Raw genomic sequence first — 24505 nt, forward strand, 5'->3', positions numbered from 1 at the left:
CAATCTACCCATCTGACAAAGGGCTAATATCCAGAATCTACAAAGAACTTAAACAAATTTACAAGAAAAAAATCAAACAACCACATCAAAAAGTGGGCAAAGGATATGAACAGACACTTCTCAAAAGAAGACACTTATGCAGCCAACAGACACATGAAAAAATGCTCATCATCACTCGCCATCAGAGAAATGCGAATCAAAACCACAATGAGATACCATCTCATGCCAGTTAGAATGGCAATCATTAAAAAGTCAGGAAACAACAGGTACTGGAGAGGATGTGGAGAAATAGGAACATTTACACTGTTGGTGGGACTGTAAACTAGTTCAACCATTGTGGAAGACAGTATGGCGATTCCTCAAGGATCTAGAACTAGAAATACCATTTGACCCAGACATCTTATTACTGGGTATACACCTAAAGGATTATAAATCATGCTGCTATAAAGACACATGCACATGTATGTTTATTGTGGCACTATTCACAATAGCAAAGACTTGGAACCAACCCAGATGTCCATCAATGATAGACTGGATTAAGAAAATGTGGCACATATACACCATGGAATACTATGCAGCCATAAAAAAGGATGAGTCCATCTCCTTTGTAGGGACATGGATGAAGCTGGATACCATAATTCTGAGCAAACTATTGCAAGGACAGAAAATCAAGCACTGCATCATACATAACTGTTGATTTACTGGATTCTCATAACTCCCTAAGAAGGCTACTGTTATCATTTTGCCCTTTTTTACCTGAGGAAAGTGAAGCTCATAGAAAGTGTGATGATTGATTTTATGCATTTACTTGACTGGGCATAGGGTGCCCAGACATTTGATCAAACATTCTTCTGGGTATTTCCATGAGGGTGTTTTCTGATGAGATTAACATTGCAATCAGTAGACTAGTTAAAGAAAGCAGATTGTCCTTCTCAATGTGAGTGGCCCTCATCTAATCACTGGAAAGTCTGAGTTAAGTAGAACAAAAAGGTTGATTCTTCTGCAAATAGGAAAGAACTCCTCCTGCCTGGCTGTTTCAGCTTGGACATTGGTTTTTTCTGTCTTCAGACTCAGCTGAAACATTGGCTCCTCAGACTCAGGCTGGAACTACACCATTGGCGCTCCCAAGTCTCTAGCTTGTCAATTGCAGATCTTGGGACTTCTCAGCCTCCATAATTACATGAGCCAATTCCTTAGCATAAATTTTCTCATATATATGCATGTGTACACACACACACACGCATGCACGCACACACACAATCTGTTTATCCAGAGGACTCTAATACAGGGGTAAGCGTCTCAAGGCCACATAGTTACAGAGCTCACCAGGGAGTCTGACTCCCGAGCCATGCTCTGTTGCATCTACTGGCCCTTCAAATATCACGCAGTGCTCACATAAAACATAATGTATTAGGCACATTACATATACAGTAAGTCATAATTTAGTGTCATTGATAGGTTCTTTGAAATTTCAACTTTGAGTGAAATGACATACTGTATGCCATGGAAACTTAACTCTTATTTATATCAATTAGCCTACGGTAAAACTGGTTTTGTTATATAGTACAACATTTTATTTAAAGTTGCAGTTTCTAAGAACCCGTCAAGGCCATTAAGTGAAGACTTACTATACTCCTGTGAGATCAATACTAATATCTCAATTTGAGAAGTGAAAAATTTGAGTCTCAGACAGTTTAAGCAGAATACCCAAGTTTACATATTTCTGTGTAGCTGAGGTAGAGCTTGAACCCAGATCTTTGTGGCTCCAGACACCATTATCTTTCCAATTTGCCTTCCGTCGGTTGTTACCTTCAATTAATATAGATATTTATCTACCTTTAATTAATTAATATACATAATCATGAAATAAGCTGAATTATCTCTGCATTTTAAGATCTAGATAAAATGGGTTTAATACACACCTGGTGGAAAATTCCAGTAGCCCTCCCACACTTAATGTGAATTTCAGATTCCCTGACTCTGAATTGACAAGTTCTCTAAATTCTTTTTTCTCTTTGCAGCATCTAGAAACTTCTTACTTCCACATGAGAAATGCAATGTCATTTGTTGGGTTTTCACATGACAACAAAAGAAAATAACAAATAATAAACAAGACCTTGCTCACATGGAAAATTCACTGCCTATTTCAGAAAAAGTCAAGGATGTCATTACAGAGAGCAAAGAAAATAACAGAGGTTAATGAATGTTACTGCTAGCTTGCTCTTATATATACTTATTTTCATTTCTGATGCTTTTTACCTCTCAGGGGTAAAAAAAAAACATCAAATTTCTATAAATCTCTCATGCAGGGCACCCAGCTTTCTGCAGCTCTGTCCTTCTTTGGTTTGTAATCTGCAGTTTTGAAGCCCGTCTAAGTGCCTTCATAGACAAGGCCATCTCTCCCCTTGGCCTCTGACTGTGGGCCAGGGGGTAAAAAATGGTAGGTGGATTATATGCTTCTAGTTGAGTAAATGCTAGGTGTTTTTATGTGGGTTGCCTTTTATTATCTCTTTCTAACAAACAGATAATTGAACATTCAGAAAGGGTAAGTAACTTTCCAAAAGTTTCACAGACCCTGAAAGATAAGTCAGGGTTCATACTTTGGTCTGTCTGATCACAAGTCAGGCTAAGATTTGAACTTCTCTGTGACTGTTTCCTCAAATGTAAAATCAAAATTATGTTATCTAACTCACTGGCTGAACCAAGCTCATTCCTCACCCATTTTTTATCGGTACTTCTTAAAGAATGTAGTCTTCCCTCTCCAGGTTCCATGTTTTGAGCATGAAATTCCTATTCCTGTACCCCAGGCAGAGAGAACTGGACCAGGTGTGGACCTCTGACCTACAAGAGCCAAGGCATTACGTTTGCCTGGTTCATCACCTTCTTCAATTGTAGATGCAGCAGATGGAAGTAAATTGGTGTGAGGTGACTGAATTGCAAGATGAGGTGGAATTTCAACATTCACGCTGCCCTCTCTGTAGAGGTTTAAGTACCAGGAAAGAATGTTTAATGGAAATAAGGGGAACAAAGCAACCATGTGGAGAAAAGCAGAGATGACACATCAGGAGGCCACAAATGAACAATAAGTGAAACATTAATTCCTGGATCTGAAACCTTGATGCCAGCATTCAGGAGGCTTCCTAGGCCACCTCCTTGCATGGCCTGTCAGCTGTCCTATTTCCTTCCACTAGATTTCTTTCTTTTGTTTTGTTTAAGCTAGTTTCAATGACAGGCAGCTATCTCTTGTAATGAAATGATCCTAAGATAAAGGGTTATTGTAAAGTTCAAATGAAATTAGATAAGGAAACATGCATACACGTGGTCAGCACAAATCTAGAAAATGATGATTATTAAAGAGTAACTGTTTGGTTACAATTATCTCAATCTTATCACTATTAAAATTTCTCCGAGGTCAGCCTACTTTTTTCAGGACAAGGATTATAATATTCCACGAGATTCAAATTAGCCATATATTTTTAATTTGAAAAGAAAACTACAAAAGATGTTATAATTCAATGTAAGCACACTTTGTAGCACACTTATTGTTTGATTTCATTTTCATGTTACATTAAAAATTTTTTGTATCAGTGCTTGTGCAACATGGTACAATGGAAACAATCACATTGGGATAATCAAATTTTTGAATTATAATACGCTCTTTCATTTTACCAGATTTTTTGAAATAAAAAATGAATATTGAAGAATATTCATAGTATCTATAGCTATTTTCTGTTCAATTTCTGAAAGAATAAGGAATACTAGCTTTTTGAAAGTTGGATTTTGGTTTGTTTAATTATAATATCATTCAAAGGACTAATAAAGATTAAAAGGAACAATGACTTTATTGTAAAGATACATATAGACTGACTCTTCAAAGTCACCATGAGGAAGGCTGCACTGTGGCTATTTAAATGTAAATATATTTAAATTAAACAAAACTAAAATATAGTTTTTTAGTTACATGAGCCACATTTCAAGCGCTCAATATGTTGCTACCATATTGGATAGGCATGGAAGATTTCCTTCACCCCAGGAAGTTCTGTAAAGTACTGTAAAGGACCAGTGCTTTCTTCTCAGCTTTCTTTCTTTATTAGGCATTGTTTTCCTTAAAATCTTCTACCTGCTATCACCATTCATAGCCCTACTTCCATCTCACCCATGGGCAAAATATCCACTACAGTGGCTATTTACCTTTTTGTTAAAGTCACAGAGAGAATGTAGTAACACTCTTGTTATTTTTTTAATCCAACAACCTCTTTTAATTGTGAAACTGCTGCCTCTGACCACATGCATGAGCAACTGACCAGGTCTAATCTCATCAACCGTGGCTCCTGATATTCCTTACTCTAGTTGTCAGTCCAAGTATAGACATGTAATCATATCAGGACCATAGACCCTGTATGAGATTATAATATTCCAATATTGGAGCAAGATCAGACTCTCTTGCTTTTACTTGGAACAAGTGATCGATGGAGCTGGCAGAGGCCAGCTTGGCACTACAGGGAAAAGGCCTGCTTGAGAATGAAGCTAAGCAAATGCAAACAGCGCTGAGAGACGTGGCATTATTCCTAAATCTCAATGTGTGAAAAAACCAATTCCTTTAGCTTGAATGTGGTTACAGTTGTTTGCAACCAAAATATTTCTGAGGCTGAGGAGGGAGGATTGCTTGAGCTCAGGAGTTTGAGACCAGCCTGGGCAAGGTAGCAAGACCCTGCCTAAACGAAAAAAAAAATTAGCTGGGCCTGGTTGTGTGTGCCTGTAGTCCCAGCTACTTGGGAGGCTGGGGTAGGAGGATCTCTCAAGCCCAGGAAGTCAAGGCTGCAGTGAGCCATGATGACACTGCTGCACTCCAGCCTAAGCAACAGAGTGAGACCATTAAAAAAAAAAAAAGTCTGGCTAATATATGGGTATTCGTGCATTTTATGGCATTGTGTATTAAAAGATACATATTTATAATACTAGATTATTTAACCCTCTAAGTAGATTTCTATATAGTATAATACTGCCATTATATTTTGTCTTTTACATTGCATATTGCCAATTTAATTCAGTTTATTTAGTGCATACTTTATGTAAGGTACTCTCACATTCAACAAAGGTTCTTCTAATAAAATAAATGCACAAATCAAGAATGTACCAAAGAATAGGAGTTCTGTCTTGATCATTGATACAGTTTGGATTTGTCCCCTCCAAATCTCATGTTGAAATGTGATCCCCAATGTTGGAAGTGGGGCCTGGTGGGAGGTGTTTGCGTCGTAGGGGTGGGCTCCTCATGAAAAGCTTGGTGCCCTCCCTGTGGTAATGAGTGGGCTCTGGTTCTATTAGCTCACAGGAGGTCTGATTGGTAAAAAGAGTCTGGCACTTCCTTCCCTCTCTCTTGCTCCCTTTCTCACCATGTGAGAGGCCAACTCCCCCTTCACCTTCTGCCATGATTGTAAGCTTCCTGAGGCCTCACCAGAAGCAGAATGCTGAAGCCATGCTTTTTGTACAGTCTGCAGAACTGTGAGCCAAAATAAATCTCTTTTCTCTATAAATCACTCAGCCTCAGGTATTCCTTTATAGCAACACAAAATTGACTAATACAATCACAATTACTTTTTAAAGGCAAACTAGCTGTGAGAGTTGTCTGTCTCCAATATTTAAGACTATAATTTTATGATCATACAACTCATACTCCCAGCACTCTGTAAAGACAACCTATATTATATTTCAGTCAGTCTTTTATATGCACAATTAGAAAATGATTAAAATAGTCTGATAATAGATTTCCCTGATAAGTTCAGAAGCCCAGTATTCTTTCTTGGTTTTTAATTGGCATACTCCCTTTAATTTTATATTTATTTATTTTAATGATGAATATAGAGGCAATAAATAATACTTTATATAGGATTGGATTACAATTAACTGATGAATTTAGGAAAGGACTTAAAGATTTATTATTATCATCTTGTGATTTAAAACAAAACAACAGGGCTATAAACTCCAAATATGCAAGTACATGTAAAGCTCCACTTCAAAAATAAATGACTTGACAATGATGAAAAAGTAGGAAATGTTTGAGAAACTTTATAGCAATATCCTTTTACTTCAAAAATAGGAGAAATGTGCACTACAGGTAGGCCCCTATTTACAGACTCCTAATTATTCATACGTGAATTCTCAGAAGACAAGGGCTGGGGGTAATACTGCTTTTAATGAAAGTCTACTTTTATGAGTTTTCAGATGCCATAACCAAACTGACATCGCGTACCGTTGTTCTCTGGGGAGCTTCATGCACAGAATGAACTCATATGTTCCATGACCTTGGGCCAAACAATATCTTAAAGAAATAATCAGTATAACATTTCAGAAATTGAGGTGGCCAAAGTTGGTCTAGGAAAGTCTCTCAGGATTTGATATGCTGAGTGCAGGAGAATTCATTTTCCATTCAGAGAAAAGGTCGTAGAAAGTATTCATGTGCCTCAACTGCTGAAAGCAATATAGAAAAAGAAAAATTGGGCTTAAACAACATTTTAAAAAATCTGTCTTCATTTTCTCCCCTGTGATCCTTTATATCTAGGAAAGCTATTACTGTGGAGGCCTTAATATGGACTATTTAGACCAGTCATTTGAACAAACGTCCTAACAACAGCAGAAAAACATATCAGTGTTCTGCAGAATCCGGACTTGTAATCAAGTAGACGGTCCTTAAGAGACAAGGTTAGGTCATGGAAATATACTGGAGCCAAGAACTAGAATTCTAGTTTTTGCTCCAACACTGATTTGTTCAGCTATGAGTGATGTTTTCAGATGGATTTCTTTAGAGTAGGAAGCAATAACGTCATATGACTTGGAAAGACTTGATGAATGTTACTAAGTAAATAGATGTTTGCTGTTGAACAGTGGATCAAATTATTAAAGAAAAGTTAAGATAGAAAAGTCCAAATACAGGCCAGGCGCGGTGGCTCATGCCTGTAATCCCAGCACTTTCGGAGGCCGAGGCAGGTGGATCACGAGGTCAGGAGATCAAGACCATCCTGGCTAAGATGATGAAACCCCGTCTCTACTAAAATACAAAAAATTAGCCAGGCGTGGTGGCGTGCACCTGTAATCCCAGCTACCCGGGAGGCTGAGGCAGAAGAATGGCATGAACCTGGGAGGCAGAACTTGCAGTGAGCAGAGCTCATGGCCACTGCACTCCAGCCTGGGTGAGAGAGCAAGACTCAGTGTCAAAAAAAAAAAAAAAAAAAAAAAATGTAAAAAAANAATGTTACTAAGTAAATAGATGTTTGCTGTTGAACAGTGGATCAAATTATTAAAGAAAAGTTAAGATAGAAAAGTCCAAATACAGGCCAGGCGCGGTGGCTCATGCCTGTAATCCCAGCACTTTCGGAGGCCGAGGCAGGTGGATCACGAGGTCAGGAGATCAAGACCATCCTGGCTAAGATGATGAAACCCCGTCTCTACTAAAAATACAAAAAATTAGCCAGGCGTGGTGGCGTGCACCTGTAATCCCAGCTACCCGGGAGGCTGAGGCAGAAGAATGGCATGAACCTGGGAGGCAGAACTTGCAGTGAGCAGAGCTCATGGCCACTGCACTCCAGCCTGGGTGAGAGAGCAAGACTCAGTGTCAAAAAAAAAAAAAAAAAAAAAAAAATCTAAATACAAAATTATAACAATATGTAGTTATTTAGAGTTCATTAGTTACAAAGCTGCTAAGATTATAGATATTGCATATTATAATATATACATGTGGAATTTCTGGAACTGATACTGTGTTTTACAAAGATATTTAGGCAGTTGCCAGTCTGGCAAAATTTACATTTTCTGTAGTGAATGAATACAAATTATTTGATCTGAAATTACTATTTTATGAAACGTATTATTTGACTATTAAATCATCAGTTCTTTTGGAGCTGGCCAACAATGTACCAATTTATTTTTTTTAGTAGTGCAGCCCATGATAAAGAAAAGCAGAAAGCCACTAAGGACAGAAAGATTACTGAGCGCTCCTCCTCATTGTACTTAAATTTTGTTTAGGATGAGATAAAAGGGAAAAGAGCTTCAGCCTTTGGAGATCTAGAAATTTGGGCAAATTTTCCAAATGTTCATCTGGATGAGTAAACTGTCACATTTCCAGATTGAAGAACATTGTTTTTTATTCTGCCTGGACTAGTATTAGGGAAAATCTTCAACTGAAAAGTTACCTTACAAGAATTATATCCAGAGTATCATATTTAATTAATTTTTTGCTTACCCCAAAATTTTCAATTATCAATGTTTTGAGCAAAATAAGGCAATAGGTCAGGCTCTAAAATAAATATAAGACTATAAAAGATGTATATCTTATATTCTACCATGGTAAATGGGGCAATGGTAAAGGAAAATGCAGAGGCCTCCTTCTCGTGTACAGAATTTCTAGTATTGATTTATTATTGCCTCACACACATCAACCCTTGAGGCAGGAAAGGTGTGTTCATAGAAAGCAACTTACCAGTGACCCTGCCAGGAATGTTCAAATATACTTCACTATGACATGGTAAGAATACAGTAATATTAATGTAACATTGACAGGAATTCAGTAAAGATAGAAATCTGATAATAGTAACAACCATCATTAATTAATGAGTCCTTGTTATATACCAGGCACTGTGTTAGTGCTCTCTGTCTTTCTGTTTCTCTCTCTCTCTCTCTCAGAAACCACACATATTCATATATATTTATATAAAATGATCATACAATTCCAGCAGCCACATAAAAGTTTGGAAGCATTTTCCCTCTTTCCTCTTTTTGAAGAAATGGGGAAACACAGGCACAGACAAATATGGAAACTTTGCAGCAATCACACAGAGGATGCAGAATGGAGCCTGAATTAAAATGCTCCCTCGGATAGAAGAGGCTTCATTCTTCTTTCTAGAAAGACTGTGGTGAAGGTCCTGGATTGTGACAAATATGCTATTTCCTCTAAACCCAGACTCCCTCCTCTTCAAGTAGTTTGAACCCTCTTTCCTACCCCTAGACCTGTAGATTATGCCTCCATCTCTCCCATCCTTGCTCTCCACTCAAAACGTAAGCTGCTCTCTTCGTTCTGTTAGTCCATCCTGCCTCCTAAATGTCTCCACCAAAATCTCTCTGGAACACCATTCCATTCTCATCAACTCCCTCCACATCCTCTGCCTCACACACCTTGACTTAAGTGAGGTTTCTGTAAAGACACTGCCCACCTCCCACCTCCAGCAATTGCAAAGGGATGCTTCTCAGAGTTGGAAGCTTCTTGGGGTTGGGAGGAGAGGCCAGTGTTCTCCACCCTCAGTGCAGTTCCAGACCATTCCTCCTTTGTAACAAACCCTTTCCCTTGAGGCTGACAACATCCAGCCATGTGACCCTGTACTTCTTTCTCACACTCCCTTGCTTTTACTGAAGATGTTGAAGCTTTTTCTATATTCTAAGTTTCACCATCATTTTTGTATCTGGCATGTAGTAGTTGCTAAATTATATTATTAATAAATTCACAATCAATATTGTTAATAAATTATGTGTGATATACTCACGATTCATGGTGAAATGACCATGTATCTTGAGACGAGAGTTGAAAAGGACAATGAGGACACCCCTTTCCATACTCTGAACTCTAAGTTGCATGATCTTGTCAATCTCAGGACTGTCAGCCATCCACTTTCACAGCCAAATCCTAGACATGCTGGAACTTCGAAATATTAAATTATAATACCACATACATACACACTTACTCCAAACCACATTCCTCCAGCCATCACTCATCACCTCCACTCTGCCTTTCTTCATTTTATTGTAAAGAACGAATTGGGTTATTGTGACAATCTTTATCAGTATTCCCATTACTCTACTACTTTGTCTTTCTACTGTACCTCCTGTGGAAAAAGATTTCACATCATAATCCACCAGACTGTCTTCTGATCTCCTCCTACACAAACAACTCTCCTACAGATGGAGAAACTCATATAACTGCATTAAAAGTTAGTTTGAAAGGCATAGTTGCCAAACTCAATTGGAATACCACCTGGTATTTCTATATTTTCCTGGGCAACTTTCTCTTTCACTTCCCACGAGCATATTTCAAACCTCTATTGTGGTTTAGTTTTCTTTATCACATCACTATATGAAAGTGTAATTTGTTTATTCTGCACTTACTTATTAGACATCTGTAATGTGCCAGGCAAAGGGTGCTAGGTATTATGGCAGAAAGAAGTATAACATTTGTCTTTGTTCCCTCTCACTTCTGCCTTCATTCCTGAAAACACTCACCTATGTCTGTGCCCACCTTGCCAAGGGGAAGAGATATCTCCCTCCATGCCCAACCATTCTACCTGTACTCTGTTAGCTCAGCCATTAGCTCAGTTAGCTTATTCCTCTCCCTCTCTCCACTACCTGAAAATTCTCCAGGTAGTGGAGCATTTTCCCAGCTCTTCTCCAGCACCACTTACACTTATTTCTGTCCTATCTTTAACCAATCAATATGACCACTCTCAACCATATGTTTGCTTCTAAGTATTTCCCTATATCTTCTCAATTCTTCAAACCCGTGGTACAGTTGTCCACGCTCCCCTTCTCGTTCATTTCATTCTCTCTCCAGCCTCCTGCAGTTTGGCATCTTCACTCTCCTACTGCAGTGGTTCCTTCCAGGGTCAACAAAGCCTCTTTATTAGAAAATACGCTGGGCACTTACTTTCTTCAGTCTTTGAACTCTGCAGGCATTTCTTTTCTTTTCTTTTCTTTTTTTCAGATGGAGTCTTGCTCTGTCTCCCAGGCTGGAGTGCAGTGGCACGACCTCAGCTCACTGCAAGCTCCACCTCCCGAGTTCATGTCGTTCTCCTGCCTCAGCCTCCTGAGTAGCTGGGACTACAGGCGCCCGCCACCACGCCCAGCTAGTTTTTTGTATTTTTAGTAGAGACGGGGTTTCACTGTGTTAGCCAGGATGGTCTTGATCTCCTGACCTCGTGATCCGCCCGCCTCAGCCTCCCAAAGTGCTGGCATTACAGGCGTGAGTCACTGCACCCGGCCAACAGGTATTTCTTTTTTTTGTGGGTTGGGGGAGACGGAGTTTCGCTCTTGTTGCCCAGGCTGCAGTGCCATCGTGCAATCTCAGATCACTGCAACCTCTGCCTCCCGGGTTCAAGCGATTCTCCCGCCTCACTCTCCCGAGTAGCTGGGATTACAGGTGCTGCCACCACGCCCAGCTAATTTTTGTATTATTAGCAGGGACGGTTTCACCATGTGGGCCAGGCTAGTCTCGAACCCCTGACTTCAGATGATCTACCCGCCTCAGCCTCCCAACGTACTGGGATTACAGGCATGAGCCACTGTGCCTGGCCAGGCATTTCTTCCTATAAACTGTGTACCCTGCCTCTGGCCCACCCGAGGCTCCTGGTCTTTTCCCACTCACCTCTAGGGTCAGTTACTCGGCCTGCCATGACATGTGATGCTCCTCCAGGTTCTTTCTTCTCCCCTCAAAGTTTGTAGGTTCCATGAATGACATCATTTACTCCCTCAAATCCAAGTACATGTTTTATTTGTGTGAATCCCCAATAAGTAAGTTCCTATGGACAGAGGCTATGCACGTTCGTTGTTTTAGTCCTGACACCTATCACAGTGTGCCTGACAACCCAGCAATACAGAAAAATGCAGACTGAATAATACAAGAAGTTGTAACCAGGACAACCCATTGAAAGTGGAGTACGTTCTTTCACTCAGTATTCACTGGGAGTGGACTATACACGAATTCCACTGCTTGGGTTGGGAATTCAGTGAAGAGCAAGAAAGACAAAGTGTCTAGCCCCTGGGACTTACATTCTAGCGAGGGAGGTAGTCATTAAACATATATACTATATATGGTGTCAGACAGTGACAAGTGCCATGAAGAAAATAAGGCAGGGAAGGGAGTTAGAGAGTGGTAGAAGGTAAAAGTGGGCCAGCTACTCAAGGCAGTCTGGGAAGGAAGGCTTTTTGGTGGCGTTAACCCTGAAGAAATGGATGTGATGAGAAAAGGCCCAGCGGCTATTTGAAAGAAAACCATTTCAAGAGGAGGAAATGGTAAATACAGTGAAGTGGGAAAGGCTTTGGGGTATTTGAGGAGCAGGAATCAGGCCAAAGGGATTGGAGCCGAAGTTCTGATTCTAGATAGAATATAGGAGGCAGTGGCACTGCATCACTTTCACTGGAACAAGTAGTTCCAAAAGTAAAGAAATTGGAAATGTAGTCATTTTAAAGATATCAGAGAACTGTGGTGGATAGATGATTAGATGGACTACAAGTGAAGTTGAGATGACTCCCTATTTCAGGTTTCTGTTCAGACTTGCCCTCAGCTGAGGTGTTTTGCCAGGGGAAAGAGAAGACAGTAGAACTTACTTTCTATGTAGCTTCATTGAGGTATGACTCATGCACCATACAATTCACTCATATAGAATTTACAATTCAATAACTTTTAGTGTTTTAGAGATACGTGCAACCATCACCACAGTCAACTTCTGAACATTTTTATCACCTCAGAAATAAAAGCCATGGCCAGGCGCAGTGGCTCATGCCTGTAATCCCAGCAGTCTGGGAGGCCGAGGTGGGCGGATCACCTGAGATGTTCGAGACCAGCCTGGCCAATATGGTGAAAGCCCATCTCCACTAAAAATACAAAAATTAGCCAGGCGTTGTGGCACGCGCCTGTAGTCTGAGTTACTCGGGAGGCTGAGGTAGGAGAATTGCTTGAACCCTGTACTCCAGCCTGGGTGACAGGGAAAGACTCCGTCTTAGGAAAAAGAAAAAAGAAAAAAAAGCCACACGCTTCAGCTATTACTTCTTGTCTTCCTAAGCAGTAGCTAGGCTACTTTCTCCCAGTAGATTGTTCTATTGTGGACATTTCATATGAGTGGAGTCAATAACATGTGGTCTTTCGTTACTGAGTTCTTTCAGTTAACAATGTTTTCAGGGTTCTCCATGTTGTGGCGTGTATCAGCTCCTCTTTCCTTTTTTTTCGAGTAAAGAAAAAAGAACAAGATTTAACATTTTAACCATTTTCAAGTGTACAGTACAGTACTGTTAACTGTATGCAAGTTGTTGTGCAATAGGTCTCTGTAGCCTTTCCATCTTGCAAAATGGAAACTCTATACCCGTGGAAAAACTCCCAATGGAAACTCTATACCCGTGGAAAAACTCCCGTTCCCCCTCTCCTCAGCTCTGGTGCTCACATTCTACATTCTGTTTCTGTGAATTTGATTACTTTAGACAATGTATACACAGGGAATCAGGCAGCATTATTCCTTTTATGACTAACATATTTCGTGTAGCACAATGTGCTCAAGGCTTATCCATGTTGTAGCATACGATAAGATTTTCTTCTTTCTTTAGGCTGAATAATATTCCAGTGAATACATGGTTTATACATTAATGTATAAATACGTGTTTCTACGCTAATTTGTCAGGAGATATTAGTGTTCTTCCAACTCTTGGCTATTGTGAGTAATACTGCAATAAAGATGAATGTGCACATATCTTTTCAAAATCCTACTTTAAATTTTTTTTTATATATACCCAGAAGTGGGATTGCTGGACTATATGGTGGTTCTGTTTTAAATTTTTGGAAGACCCTCTGTTTTCCACGGTGGCTACACCATTTTACATTGCCACCAACAGTGCACAAGGGTTTCAATTTCTCCATGTCCTTGCCAGTATTTCTTATTTTCTGTGTCTGTTTTGTTTTTTGATAGTGATCTCGCTAAGAGATGTGAGGGGACATCTCACTGTGGTTTTGATTTGCAGTTCTCGGATTAGTGATAGTTAACATATTTTCATATGTTGGCCATATTGATGTCATCCTTAAAGAAATGTCTATTCAAGTCTTCTGTTACCAGGGTTTTTTTTTTTTTTTTTTTGTCTAGTTTTGATGTTGTTGAATTGTAGAAATTCTTTATATGATTGGATATTAACCCTTATCAGATACATGGTTTGCAAATATTTTCTTCCCTTCTGTAGGTTGCCTTTTCACTCCTTCATTATTTCCTTTCTGTGCAGAAGATGTGAAGTTTGATTTAATCCCATTTGTATGTTTTTGCTTTTATTTCCTTTGCTTTTGGTGTTATATCCAAGAAATCATTGCCAAATCCAATAACATGAAGCTTCTCCCTATATTTTTATCTTACTAGATAATTTATAATTTTATACATTTTAGTTTTATAATTATACTTTATTACATCATAATTTTATAATTTTAGGTCTTACATTTAGGTCGTTAATCCATTTTGGCTTGTTTGTTGTTTTGAGACAGGGTCTCTCTCTGACAATCAGGCTGGAGTGCAGTGGCATCATTACAGCTCACTGCAGCCTCAACCTTCTGGGCTCAAGCAACCCTCCCGCCTCAGCCCCACCTCTCCCAGTAGGTGGCACTACAGGGTGCGTGGCACCACATTCGGGGAATTCTTATATTTTTTGTAGAGACAGGGGTTCTCGGTGTTGCCCAGGGCTCGAGCTATCCTCCCGCCTCAGCCTCCCAAAGTGGTGGGATCACAGGCGTGAGCCACTGCACCTAGCTGTTAATTCATTCTGAAGTGATTTTTGTATATAGGTACAGGAAGGTAAGGGTCTAACTTCATTATTTTACATGTGAATATCAAGTTTTCTCAGCACCATTTGTTGAAGACACTACCTTTTCCCCATTGTATAGTCTTGATGCCTTTATGGAAGATTATTTGACCATATATGTGAGAGTTTATTTCTGGGCTCTCTATTCTGGCCCATTGGTCTATATGTGCATCTTTATTCTAGTATTATGCTATTTTGATCACTGTAGCTTTACACTGTTTTTTGAACTTGAGAAGTGTGAGACCTCTAGCTTTGTTTTTCTTTCTCATAATTGTCTTGACTATTTGGAATACTTGGGATTCTTAATGAATTTTGGAATTTTTTTCTATTTTGCAAAAAAAAATTGAGATTTTACCTCGAATTATTTAATTATCTGCAAAAAAAAAAAAAAAAGATTTTATATGGACTGCATTGAATCTGTAGATTTTGGGGGTAGTATGAACACTGTAACCATATTCTTTTCCAATCCAGGAACATAGGATATCTTTATATTTATTTGTGTCTTCATTAATTACTTTCAGCAATATTAAAAGCATTCAGTATACAGGTCTTTTGCATCTTTGGTTAGGTTTATTCCTAAGTATTTTATTCTTTTGATGCTCTTGTAAAGGGGATTTAAAACATTTCTTTTTCTGATTATTTATTCTTAGTGTCTACAAATGCAACTGATTTTTGTATGATTTTGTTTCCTGCAACTTTACTGAATTAGTTTATTAGTTGTAACAGTTGTCTGTCTGTGTGTGTGTGTGTGTGTGTGTGTGTGTGTAATCCTTCAGGTTTTCTACATATAAGATTATATCATCTGCAAACAGAGATAATGTTATTTCTTCCTTTCAAAATTGAATGCTTTTTACTCCTTTTTCTTGTCTAGTTGCTCTGACTAGAACTTCCAGTACTGTGTTGAATAGAAGTGGCAAGACTGGGCATGCTTTCTTGTTTTGATTTGTAGAGGGAAAGCTTGAGTATGATGCTAGCTATGGGCATTTCTTATAGGGCTTTTAATATGTTGATGTAATTTTATTTTATTTCTGTATTATTGAATTTTTTATCATGAAAGGGTGATGAATTTTATTAAATGCTTATTATTGCACTAATTGAGATGACCATGTGATTTTTTTTACCTTTCTTTCAGCTAATATAGTGTATTGCATTGACTAATGTTTGTATGTTGAACCATCCTTGCATCCCAGGAATAAATACCACTTGGTCATACTGTACTGCTGAATTAAGTTTATGGTATTTTGTTGAGGATTTTTGCATCAATATTTAGCAAGATTATTGGTGTGTAGTTTTTTCATGGTGTCCTTCCTTAGCATTGGTATTAAGGTAACACCGGCCTCATAAAATGAGTTTGAAAGTATTTTTTCTTTTGAAGATTTTCAGAAGAGTTTGAGAAGGAGTGATGCTAATTATTCTTTAAATGCTTGGTAAAACTCATCGGTGAAATCATCTGTTCCTGGGGCTTTTCTTCATTGGGAGATTTTTGATTACTAATTCAATCTCCTCAGTTATAGATGTGTTCAGATTTTAATTTCTTCACAATTCAGTCTTGGTAGGTAGTATATTTTGAATAATTTATTTCTTCTAAGTTATCCAATGTACTGGAGTATAATTGTTCATAGTAGTCTCTTGTAATGTTTTATTTCTGTGTCCTCATTTTAATGTCTCATTTCTGATTTGTGTTACTTTAGATTTCTATTTTCTTAATTATTGAAAGAGTTTGTTAATTTTTTACATTTTTTTAAAGAAAGAAACTCTTATTTCATTGATTTTTCTATTGTTTTGATTTATTCTCTATTTCATTTATGTTTTCTGTAGTCTGTGACCTTCCTTTTGCTGACTGTAATCTAGGACCTTCCTTTCACTAACTTTGGATTTAGTTTATTATTCTTTTTCTAGTTCTTTGAGACACAAAATTATCTGCAATTATTGATTTGGGATCTTTCTTCTTTTAAAAATATAAACATTTACTGCCACAGTTTTGGTGTATTGTGTTTTCATTTTCATTTGCTTTAAAATACTGTTAAATAGTGATTTCTTGACTCATCAAGTTGTTCAAGAGTATATTGCTTAATTTCCACATCTTTGGGAGTTTTCCAGTTCAGAGATTTCTAGTCCAGATTTCTAGTTTCATGGTGATTAGAAAATACGGTTGGTATTCTTTCATTTTTTTTTTTGGAATTGTTAAAACTTGTTTTGTGTCCTAATATGTGCTCTGTCTTGGAGACTGTTTTATGTGCAGCTGAGAAGACTGTGTACACTAACATTGGGTGGAATAATCTTTATATATCTATTAGATTCAACTCACTTATAGTATTGTTCAAGTTCTTTATTTCCTGATTGCTTTTCTTTCTGGTTGATCTATTTATTATTGAAAGAGTATTGTATTCTCCTATTACTTTTTTAATCTAATTCTTCCTCTAGTTCTATCAATGTTTGCTTCATGTATTTGGCTGCTCTGCTGTTTGATGCATATATATTTATAAATGTTGTATTGTGAATTGACACTTTTATCAATATGGTGTGTACTGTTTTTCTCTTGTGACAATTTTTAACTTAATGTCTATTTTGTCTGATATATGTATGGGCACCCTTGCTATTTTGGTTACCTCTTGCATGGTATATATTTTTCTATTCCTTCATGTTCAGCCTATGTGTGTTTTCAAAGCTAAGTGAATCTCTTGTAGGTAGCATGCATCTGGATTTTTAAAACATTGATTCTGCCACTCTGTCTTTTGATTGTGTAGTTTAATCCATTCACACTTAAAGTAATTATTGATAAGGAAGGGCTTACTGTTGCAATTTTGTTAATCGTTTTCAGTATGTCTTGGGGCTGTTTGTCCCTCTTTTCCTCTCTTGCTGCCTTTGTTTCATTGATTTTTTTTTTTTTTTTTTTTGTAGTGGTATGCTTTGAGGCCTTTCTTATTCTCTTTGGTATGTCTTCTATAGCAATTTTCTCTGTAAGTTACCATGGGGATTATATAAAACATTTTATAGCTATAACTATTTATTTAAACTAAAAATTTAATTCAATTGCATGCAAAACCTCTGCTCTTTGACCTCCAATTCACCTTACATTATCAATGTCACAAATTATACTTTTAATATTTTGTATCCATTAATGTAATTTAATAATTATGGTTATTTTATGCTTTTATTTATACCTGATTTAAAAATGATTTATGGACCACTATTGTAGTATGACAAGATTCTGCTTTTTTTTTTTTTTGACAGAGTCTCACTCTGTCACCCAGGCTGGAGTGCAGCAGTGCAATCTCAGCTCACTGCAAACTCTGCCTCCTGGGTTCACACCATTCTCCTGTCTCAGCCTCCTGAGTAGCTGGGACTACAGGAACCCGCCACCATGCCCTGCTACTTTTTTTTTGTATTTTTACTAAAGACGGAGTTTCACCATGTTAGCCAGGGTGGTCTCGATCTCCTGACCTCGTGATCTGCCCGCCTTGGCCTCCCAAAGTGTGGGATTACAGGCGTGAGCCACCACGCCCGGCCTAGATTCTGCATTTGACTATATGTTTACCTTTACCAGAACCTTATACTTTTGTATGCTTTCAAGTTGGTATCTAGCTTTTATTTCAACTTGAAGGACTACTATTAGTAATTCTAGCAAGGCAGGTTAATGGTGATGAACTTCTTCAGCTTTTGTTTATCTGGGAAGATCTTTATTTCTCCTTCATTTCTGAAGGGCAGATTTGCTGTGTATTCTTAGTTGGCAATTTTCTTTCTCTTTCAGCCCTTTGAATATACTACCGCATTCCCTTTCAGTCTGGAATGTTCCTGATGATGAGTTTGCTGATAATCTTATGAGAGTTCTCTTATATATAAGTCACTTTTCTCTTGCTGCTTTCAAGATTCTCTGTCCTTGACTTTTGAGTGATTATAATGTGTCATGGTGTTGGATCTTTAGGTTCATCTTAGACAGAGTCCTTCAAGCTTCCGAAATTTGGTTGTCCGTTTCCTTTTTCAGATTTGGGAAGTTTTCAACCATTTCTTCAAGTAAGCTCTCTGCCACAGGCTACTCTTCCTCGTGCAGTCTGTGGACCCAGTTGTCATCTGCCACCACTGTCTACTTACCTTTCGACTGCCACAAATGGACTCCAAAAAAATCTCCAAAAGAAACTGTTACCATGACAAGATGGCCAACTAGACACAACCAGGAAGCTCTGCTCCCACTGAGAGAGACCAAAATATTGAGTACACCAACATATTTTGAGCCCATCTTCAGAGAGAAAATACTGAGAGTCATTAAAGAGGTGATGCAGACAACAAGGCTGAAGAAGGAGGAAGCTGGGAACCCTGCACAGGATACCTGCATGACAGGGCTAGTTCCCAGACCTGAATGTCTCCTGGGGAAGGGATAAGTGAAGGGATGGAGGGACAGGCCACTCTCACTGTGGACCTCTGGGATCCTAGGTACATAGAACTTCACATTCTCCATGGACGTATGAGCTGCCAGGGGGATCTTCAAAGGGAGTAGGCAGAGACAGGGCTTCACTGGCATGGAGTCCAGGAGCTTTTGTACATGTGGCAGCTGTGGCAGAGCATGGCCTAGACACCCATCCCCTAGGGCTCCCCATCTCCGTACAAGCAGCTCTAGCCTCAGCTGATTGCTGGCCCAGGAGAGAGTGTGGCTGGCTTCCCTGTGGGACTGGGAAACTTTTTTTTTGTAGACCCTCCTGCCCACCAGCAGGACCCCTGCCTGGTCACCCTGCAGGAGGTGTGTACAGAGTAGCCTCTGCTGCCAAGCCTGGGAGCTTTGCTTTGCCTGAGTACCTTCCTGGTGGCCTGGGAGCACTTTGGATCCCCCAGAACAGCTAGGGCCCAATCTCAAGGGTCTGGAGGATGAAGCTGAAATCAGTCCTAGCCCCCCAAAACTACACAAATACGTGGAAATTGAACAACTTACTCCAGAATAACGCCTCAGTGAACAATAAAATGAAGGACGAAATAAAAAAAATTCTTTGAAATAAATGAAAATAGGGACACAGCTTACCAAAATCTCTGGGACACAGCTAGAGCAGTATGAAGAGGAAAGTTTCTAGCACTAAGCACCTTCAGCAATAAATTAGAAAAGTCTCAAGTTAACAATGTACCTTTGCATCTAGAGGAACTAGAAAAAAAGCAAGCCAACCCCAAAGCAAGCAGAAGATAATAAATATCTAAAATTAGAGAAGAACTGAATGAAATTTAGACATAAAAATCCATACAAAAGATCAATGAAACAAAGAGTTTTTTTTTTTTTTTTTTTTTTCCAAAAGAATAAACAAAGATCAGCAGGTCGCGGGTTGGGTCAGCTGTAATCCGCACTTTTTGGAGCCGAGGCGGGAGGATCACTAAGGTCAGGAGTTGGACCATCATGGCTACATGGTGAAACCCGTCTACTAACTACAAAAAAAAAAAAGTTTAGCTGGGCGTGGGTGGTGGGTGCCTGTTGTCAGCTACTCGGAGGCTGGAAGGAGAATGTGTGACAGGAGGCAGAGTTGCCAGTGGCCGAGATCACACCACTGCATCCAGCCTGGGCGCAGAGGGGACTCCGTTCAAAAAAAAAAAAAAAAAAGAATAAACAAGATCAGTAAACCACTGGCTATATTAATCAAGAAAAAAAGAGAAGATCTAAATAAATACAATCAGAAATGACAAAGAAGACATTGCAATTGGTCCCACAAAAATACAAAAGATCCTCAGAGACTGTTATGAAGACCTCTATGTATACAAATTAAGAAAACCTAGAGAAAATGTGTAAATTACTGGAAACACACAAACTCCCAATATTGAACCAGAAAGAAAGTGAAAACTTGAACAGACCAATAAGTTCCAAAATTGTATCAGTATTAAAGAAACTGCCAACCATAAAAGAAAAAAAAAGAAAAAGAAAAAAAAAGCCCTGGACCAGATGGATTCACAGACAAATTCTCTCAGAAGTAAAAAGAAGAACTCAGACAAAAAAGGAATACCAATCGTATTGAAACTATTCAAAAAAATGGAAAAGGAAGGGTACCTCTCTAATTTATCTTACAAAGCCAGAATCAGTCTGATACCAAAATCTGGCAGAGATACAACAAAAAAAAAGAAAACTTCAGGCCAGTATACCTAACGAACATAGGTGCAAAAATTCTCAACACAATACTAGCAAACTGAATCCAGCAGCACATCAAAGAGTTAATTTACTACAATAAGGCAGGCTTTACTCCTGGGATGCAAGGCTGGTTGAACATATGCAAATCAATAAATGTGATCCACCACAGTAACAGAATTAAAAGCAAAACCATATGATCATCTCAGTAGATGCAAAAAAAGCTTTCAACGAAATCCAACATCCCTTCATGATAAAAGCCCTCAACAAACTAGGCATCTAAGGTACATACCTCAAAATAATAAGAGCCATCTATACCAAACCTATCATACTGACTGGGCAAAAGCCAGAAGCATTCCCCCTAAGAACAAAAACAAGACAATGATGCCTACTGTCACTGCTATTACTCAATATAGTACTGGCAGTCCTAGTCAGAGCAATTAGGCAAGAGGAAGAAATAAAAGACATCCGTGGCCGGGCACAGTGGCGCATGCCTGTAATCCCAGCACTTTGGGAGGCCAAGGTGGGCAGATCATGAGGTCAGGAGATCGAGACCACCCTGGCTAACACGGTGAAACCCCGTCTCTACTAAAAATACAAAAACGAAAAACAAACAGAAAAGACATCCACATAGTAAGAGAAGAGGCCAAATCGCCTCTCCTCACTGGCAGTGCGACTTTCTCTTTTGTTGAAACTGAGTCTCCCTCTGTCGCCCAGGCTGGAGCACACTGTCACCATTTCACCTCACTGTAGCCTCTGCCCCCTGGGTTCAAGTGATTCACCTACCTCAGCCTCCAGAGTAGCTAGGATTACAAGCATTCACCACCATGCCTAGCTAATTTTTGTATTTTTTAGTAGAGATGGGTTTCACCATGTTGGCCAAGCTGGTCTTGAACTCCTGACCTCAAGTGATCTGCCCGCCTTGGCCTACCAAAGTGCTGAGATTACAGGTGTAAGCCACCATGCTTGGCCACTGATAATATGATTCTATATCTAGAAAACCCTAAAGACTCTGCCAAAAGGTCCATCAAACTGCTAAATGACCTCAGGAATGTTTCAGGATACAAAAATGATGTACAAAAATCAATAGCATTTCTATATATAACTGAGTACCTCAGCCTTGAAATACATTTTTAAACTATTTTTTCCTCTCCTTCCTAATCTCAGAATGTAGCCTTTTAGTGTAAGATTCTTTGTTATGCCCTTTCCCAACAGACATATCTGTGCACAGTGCTTGCCCATCTAACTATGTGCTTGCTTAGAAATTCCAGGAGCCAATTTTGAAGCAAATCAGGCAGAGAGACCCAGCCGCAGATCTTCCCACTCAAGGGGAGTTACGCCCAAGTCAGGATGATGCAAATCGGCTCTCTAGATGGGCGATGACTTGAGATAACTATGGGAACAAGACATGCAGCTACGCACTCCCTTTTCACTACTCATGTTCATATCCCCACACCTTTTTCCTTCTTAAATCCCTTCACTCAGCCCAGAAGGCTGAGATGGCTCTTTTGAGCTTATGCCCAGACATTCTCCCATCTGCTAGCATTTGACCAACAAAAGTTGCTTTCCTTTCACCACACCTCAGTTCTCATGCTTTGACTTCTGAGAGGAGAGCAGCTGGACTTGAGCCGGTTACATATACACCAATAATGTTCAAGCTGAAAGCCAAATCAAGAACACAATCCCATTTACAGTAGCCACACACAAAAATGAAATATCTAGGAATACAGCTAACCAAGAAGGTTAAAGATCTCTATAAACCTGACAATGTTGGTGTTGTCATGTTTGGAAATGATAAACTAATTAAGGAAGGAGATACAGTGAAGAGGACAGGAGCCATTGTGGACGTTCCAGTTGGTGAGGAGCTGCTGGGTCATGTAGTTGATGCCCTTGGTAATGCCATTGATGGAAAGGGTCCATTTGGTTCCAAGACCCATAGGCGAGTTGGTCTGAAAGCCCCTGGAATCATTCCTCGAATTTCAGTGCAGGAACCAACGCAGACTGGCATTAAGACTCTGAATAGCTTGGTGCCAATTGGTCATGATCAGCATGAGCTTATTGGTAATGGACAGACTGGGAAAATCTCAATTTCTATTGACACAATCATTAACCAGAAATGTTTCAATGATGGATCTGATGAAAAGAAGAAGCTGTACTGTATCTATGTTGCTATTGGTCAAAAGAGATCCACTGTTGCTCAGTTGGTGAAGAGACTTACAGATGCAGATGCCATGAAATACACCATTGTGGTGTCAGCTATGGCCTTGGATGCTGCCCCACTTCAGTAACTGGCTCCTTACACTGGCTGTTCCATGGGAGAGTATTTTAGAGACAATGGCAAATATGCTTTGATTATCTATGACGACTTATCCAAACAGGCTGTTGCTTACCATCAGATGTTTCTGTTGCTCTGCCAACTTCCTGGTCATGAGGCCTATCCTGGTGATGTGTTCTACCAACACTCCCGATTGCTGGAGAGAGCAGCCAAGATGAACAATGCTTTTGGTGGTGGCTCCTTGACTGCTTTGCCAGTCATAGAAACACAGGCCAGTGATGTATGTGTCTGCTTACATTCCAATGAATGTCATTTCTGTCACTAACAGACAGATTTTCTTGGAAGCAGAATTGTTCTACAAAGGTGTCCACCCTGCCATTAATGTCGGTCTGTCTGTGTCTCGTGTCGGATCTGCTGCCCAAACCAGGGCTATGAAGCAGGTGGCAGGTACGATGAAGCTGGAATTGGCTCAGTATTGTGAGGTCACTGCTTTTGCCCAGTTCAGTTCTGACCTCGATGCTGCCACTCAACAACTTTTGAGTTGCGATGTGTGTCTAACTGAGTTGTTGAAGCAAAGACAGCATACTCTCATGGCTATTGAAGAACAAGTAGCTGTTATCCATGTGAATGTAAGGGACTATCTTGAGAAACTGGAGCCTAGCAAGATTACAAAATTTGAGAATGCTTTCTTGTCTCATGTTGTCAGCCGGCACCAAGCCCTGTTGGGCACTATCAGGGCTGATGGAAAGATCTCAGAAGAATCAGATGCAAAGCTGAAAGAGATTGTAACGAACTTCTTGGCTGGATTTGAAGCTTAAAATCCTATGGATTCACATCAAACACCAGTTCAGTTTTGTCATTGTTTATTCTAGTAAATTAGGTTTATTTGTGAAAGGGCTACTCTCATACTCCTTATGTACAGAAATCACATGAAAAATAAAGGTTCCATAATGTGAAAAAAAAGATCTCTACAAGGAGAACTGCCAATCACTGCTGAAAGAAATCACAGATGACACAAATAAATAAATTTTAAAAAAATTCCATGCTGATGGATTGGAAGAATCAATATTGTTAAAATGGCCATGCTGCCCAAAGCAGTTTAAAGATTTAATGTTATAACTATCAATGTCATTTTTCACAGAACTAGAAAAAAACTATTCTGAAATTCATATAGAACCAAAAAAAAGTCCGAATAGCTAAAGCAATCCTAAGCAAAAAGAACAAACCTGGAGGCATCACACTACCCAACTTCAAACTATACTATAAGGCTACAGTAAGCAAAACAGCTTGGTACTGATACAAAAAAGACAGATGAATGGAACAGAATAGATAATCCAGAAGTGGTTCTATCCCTATAGCCATCTGTTCTTTGACAAAGCCCACAAAAAATGGGAAAAGGACACCCTATTCAATAAATAATGCTGGAATAACTAGCTAACCATATGCAGAAGAATGAAACTGGACCCCTGCCTTTCATCATATACAAAAATTAACTCAACATGAATTCAAGATTTAAATGTACAACCTCAAACTATAAGAATCCTGGAAGAAAACCT

General features: G+C 39.1%; 1 protein-coding gene across 1 annotated transcript in view; it reads left to right on the forward strand.

Annotated features, from left to right (window-relative positions):
• The window catches only part of LOC108513794 (ATP synthase subunit alpha, mitochondrial-like), a 50901-nt gene extending 27134 nt beyond the window's left edge, over positions 1-23767 (forward strand). The window contains 2 exon segments of the mRNA XM_017849662.1: positions 22424-23229; positions 23231-23767. Of these exon segments, the coding sequence (XP_017705151.1) occupies positions 22424-23229; positions 23231-23767 (1343 nt within the window).
• Positions 23768-24505: the final 738 nt, after the last annotated feature.

The sequence above is a fragment of the Rhinopithecus bieti genome, unplaced genomic scaffold (genome assembly GCF_001698545.2).
Source record: "Rhinopithecus bieti isolate Rb0 unplaced genomic scaffold, ASM169854v2 scaffold_33401, whole genome shotgun sequence".
NCBI classification, from domain to species: Eukaryota; Metazoa; Chordata; class Mammalia; order Primates; family Cercopithecidae; genus Rhinopithecus; species Rhinopithecus bieti.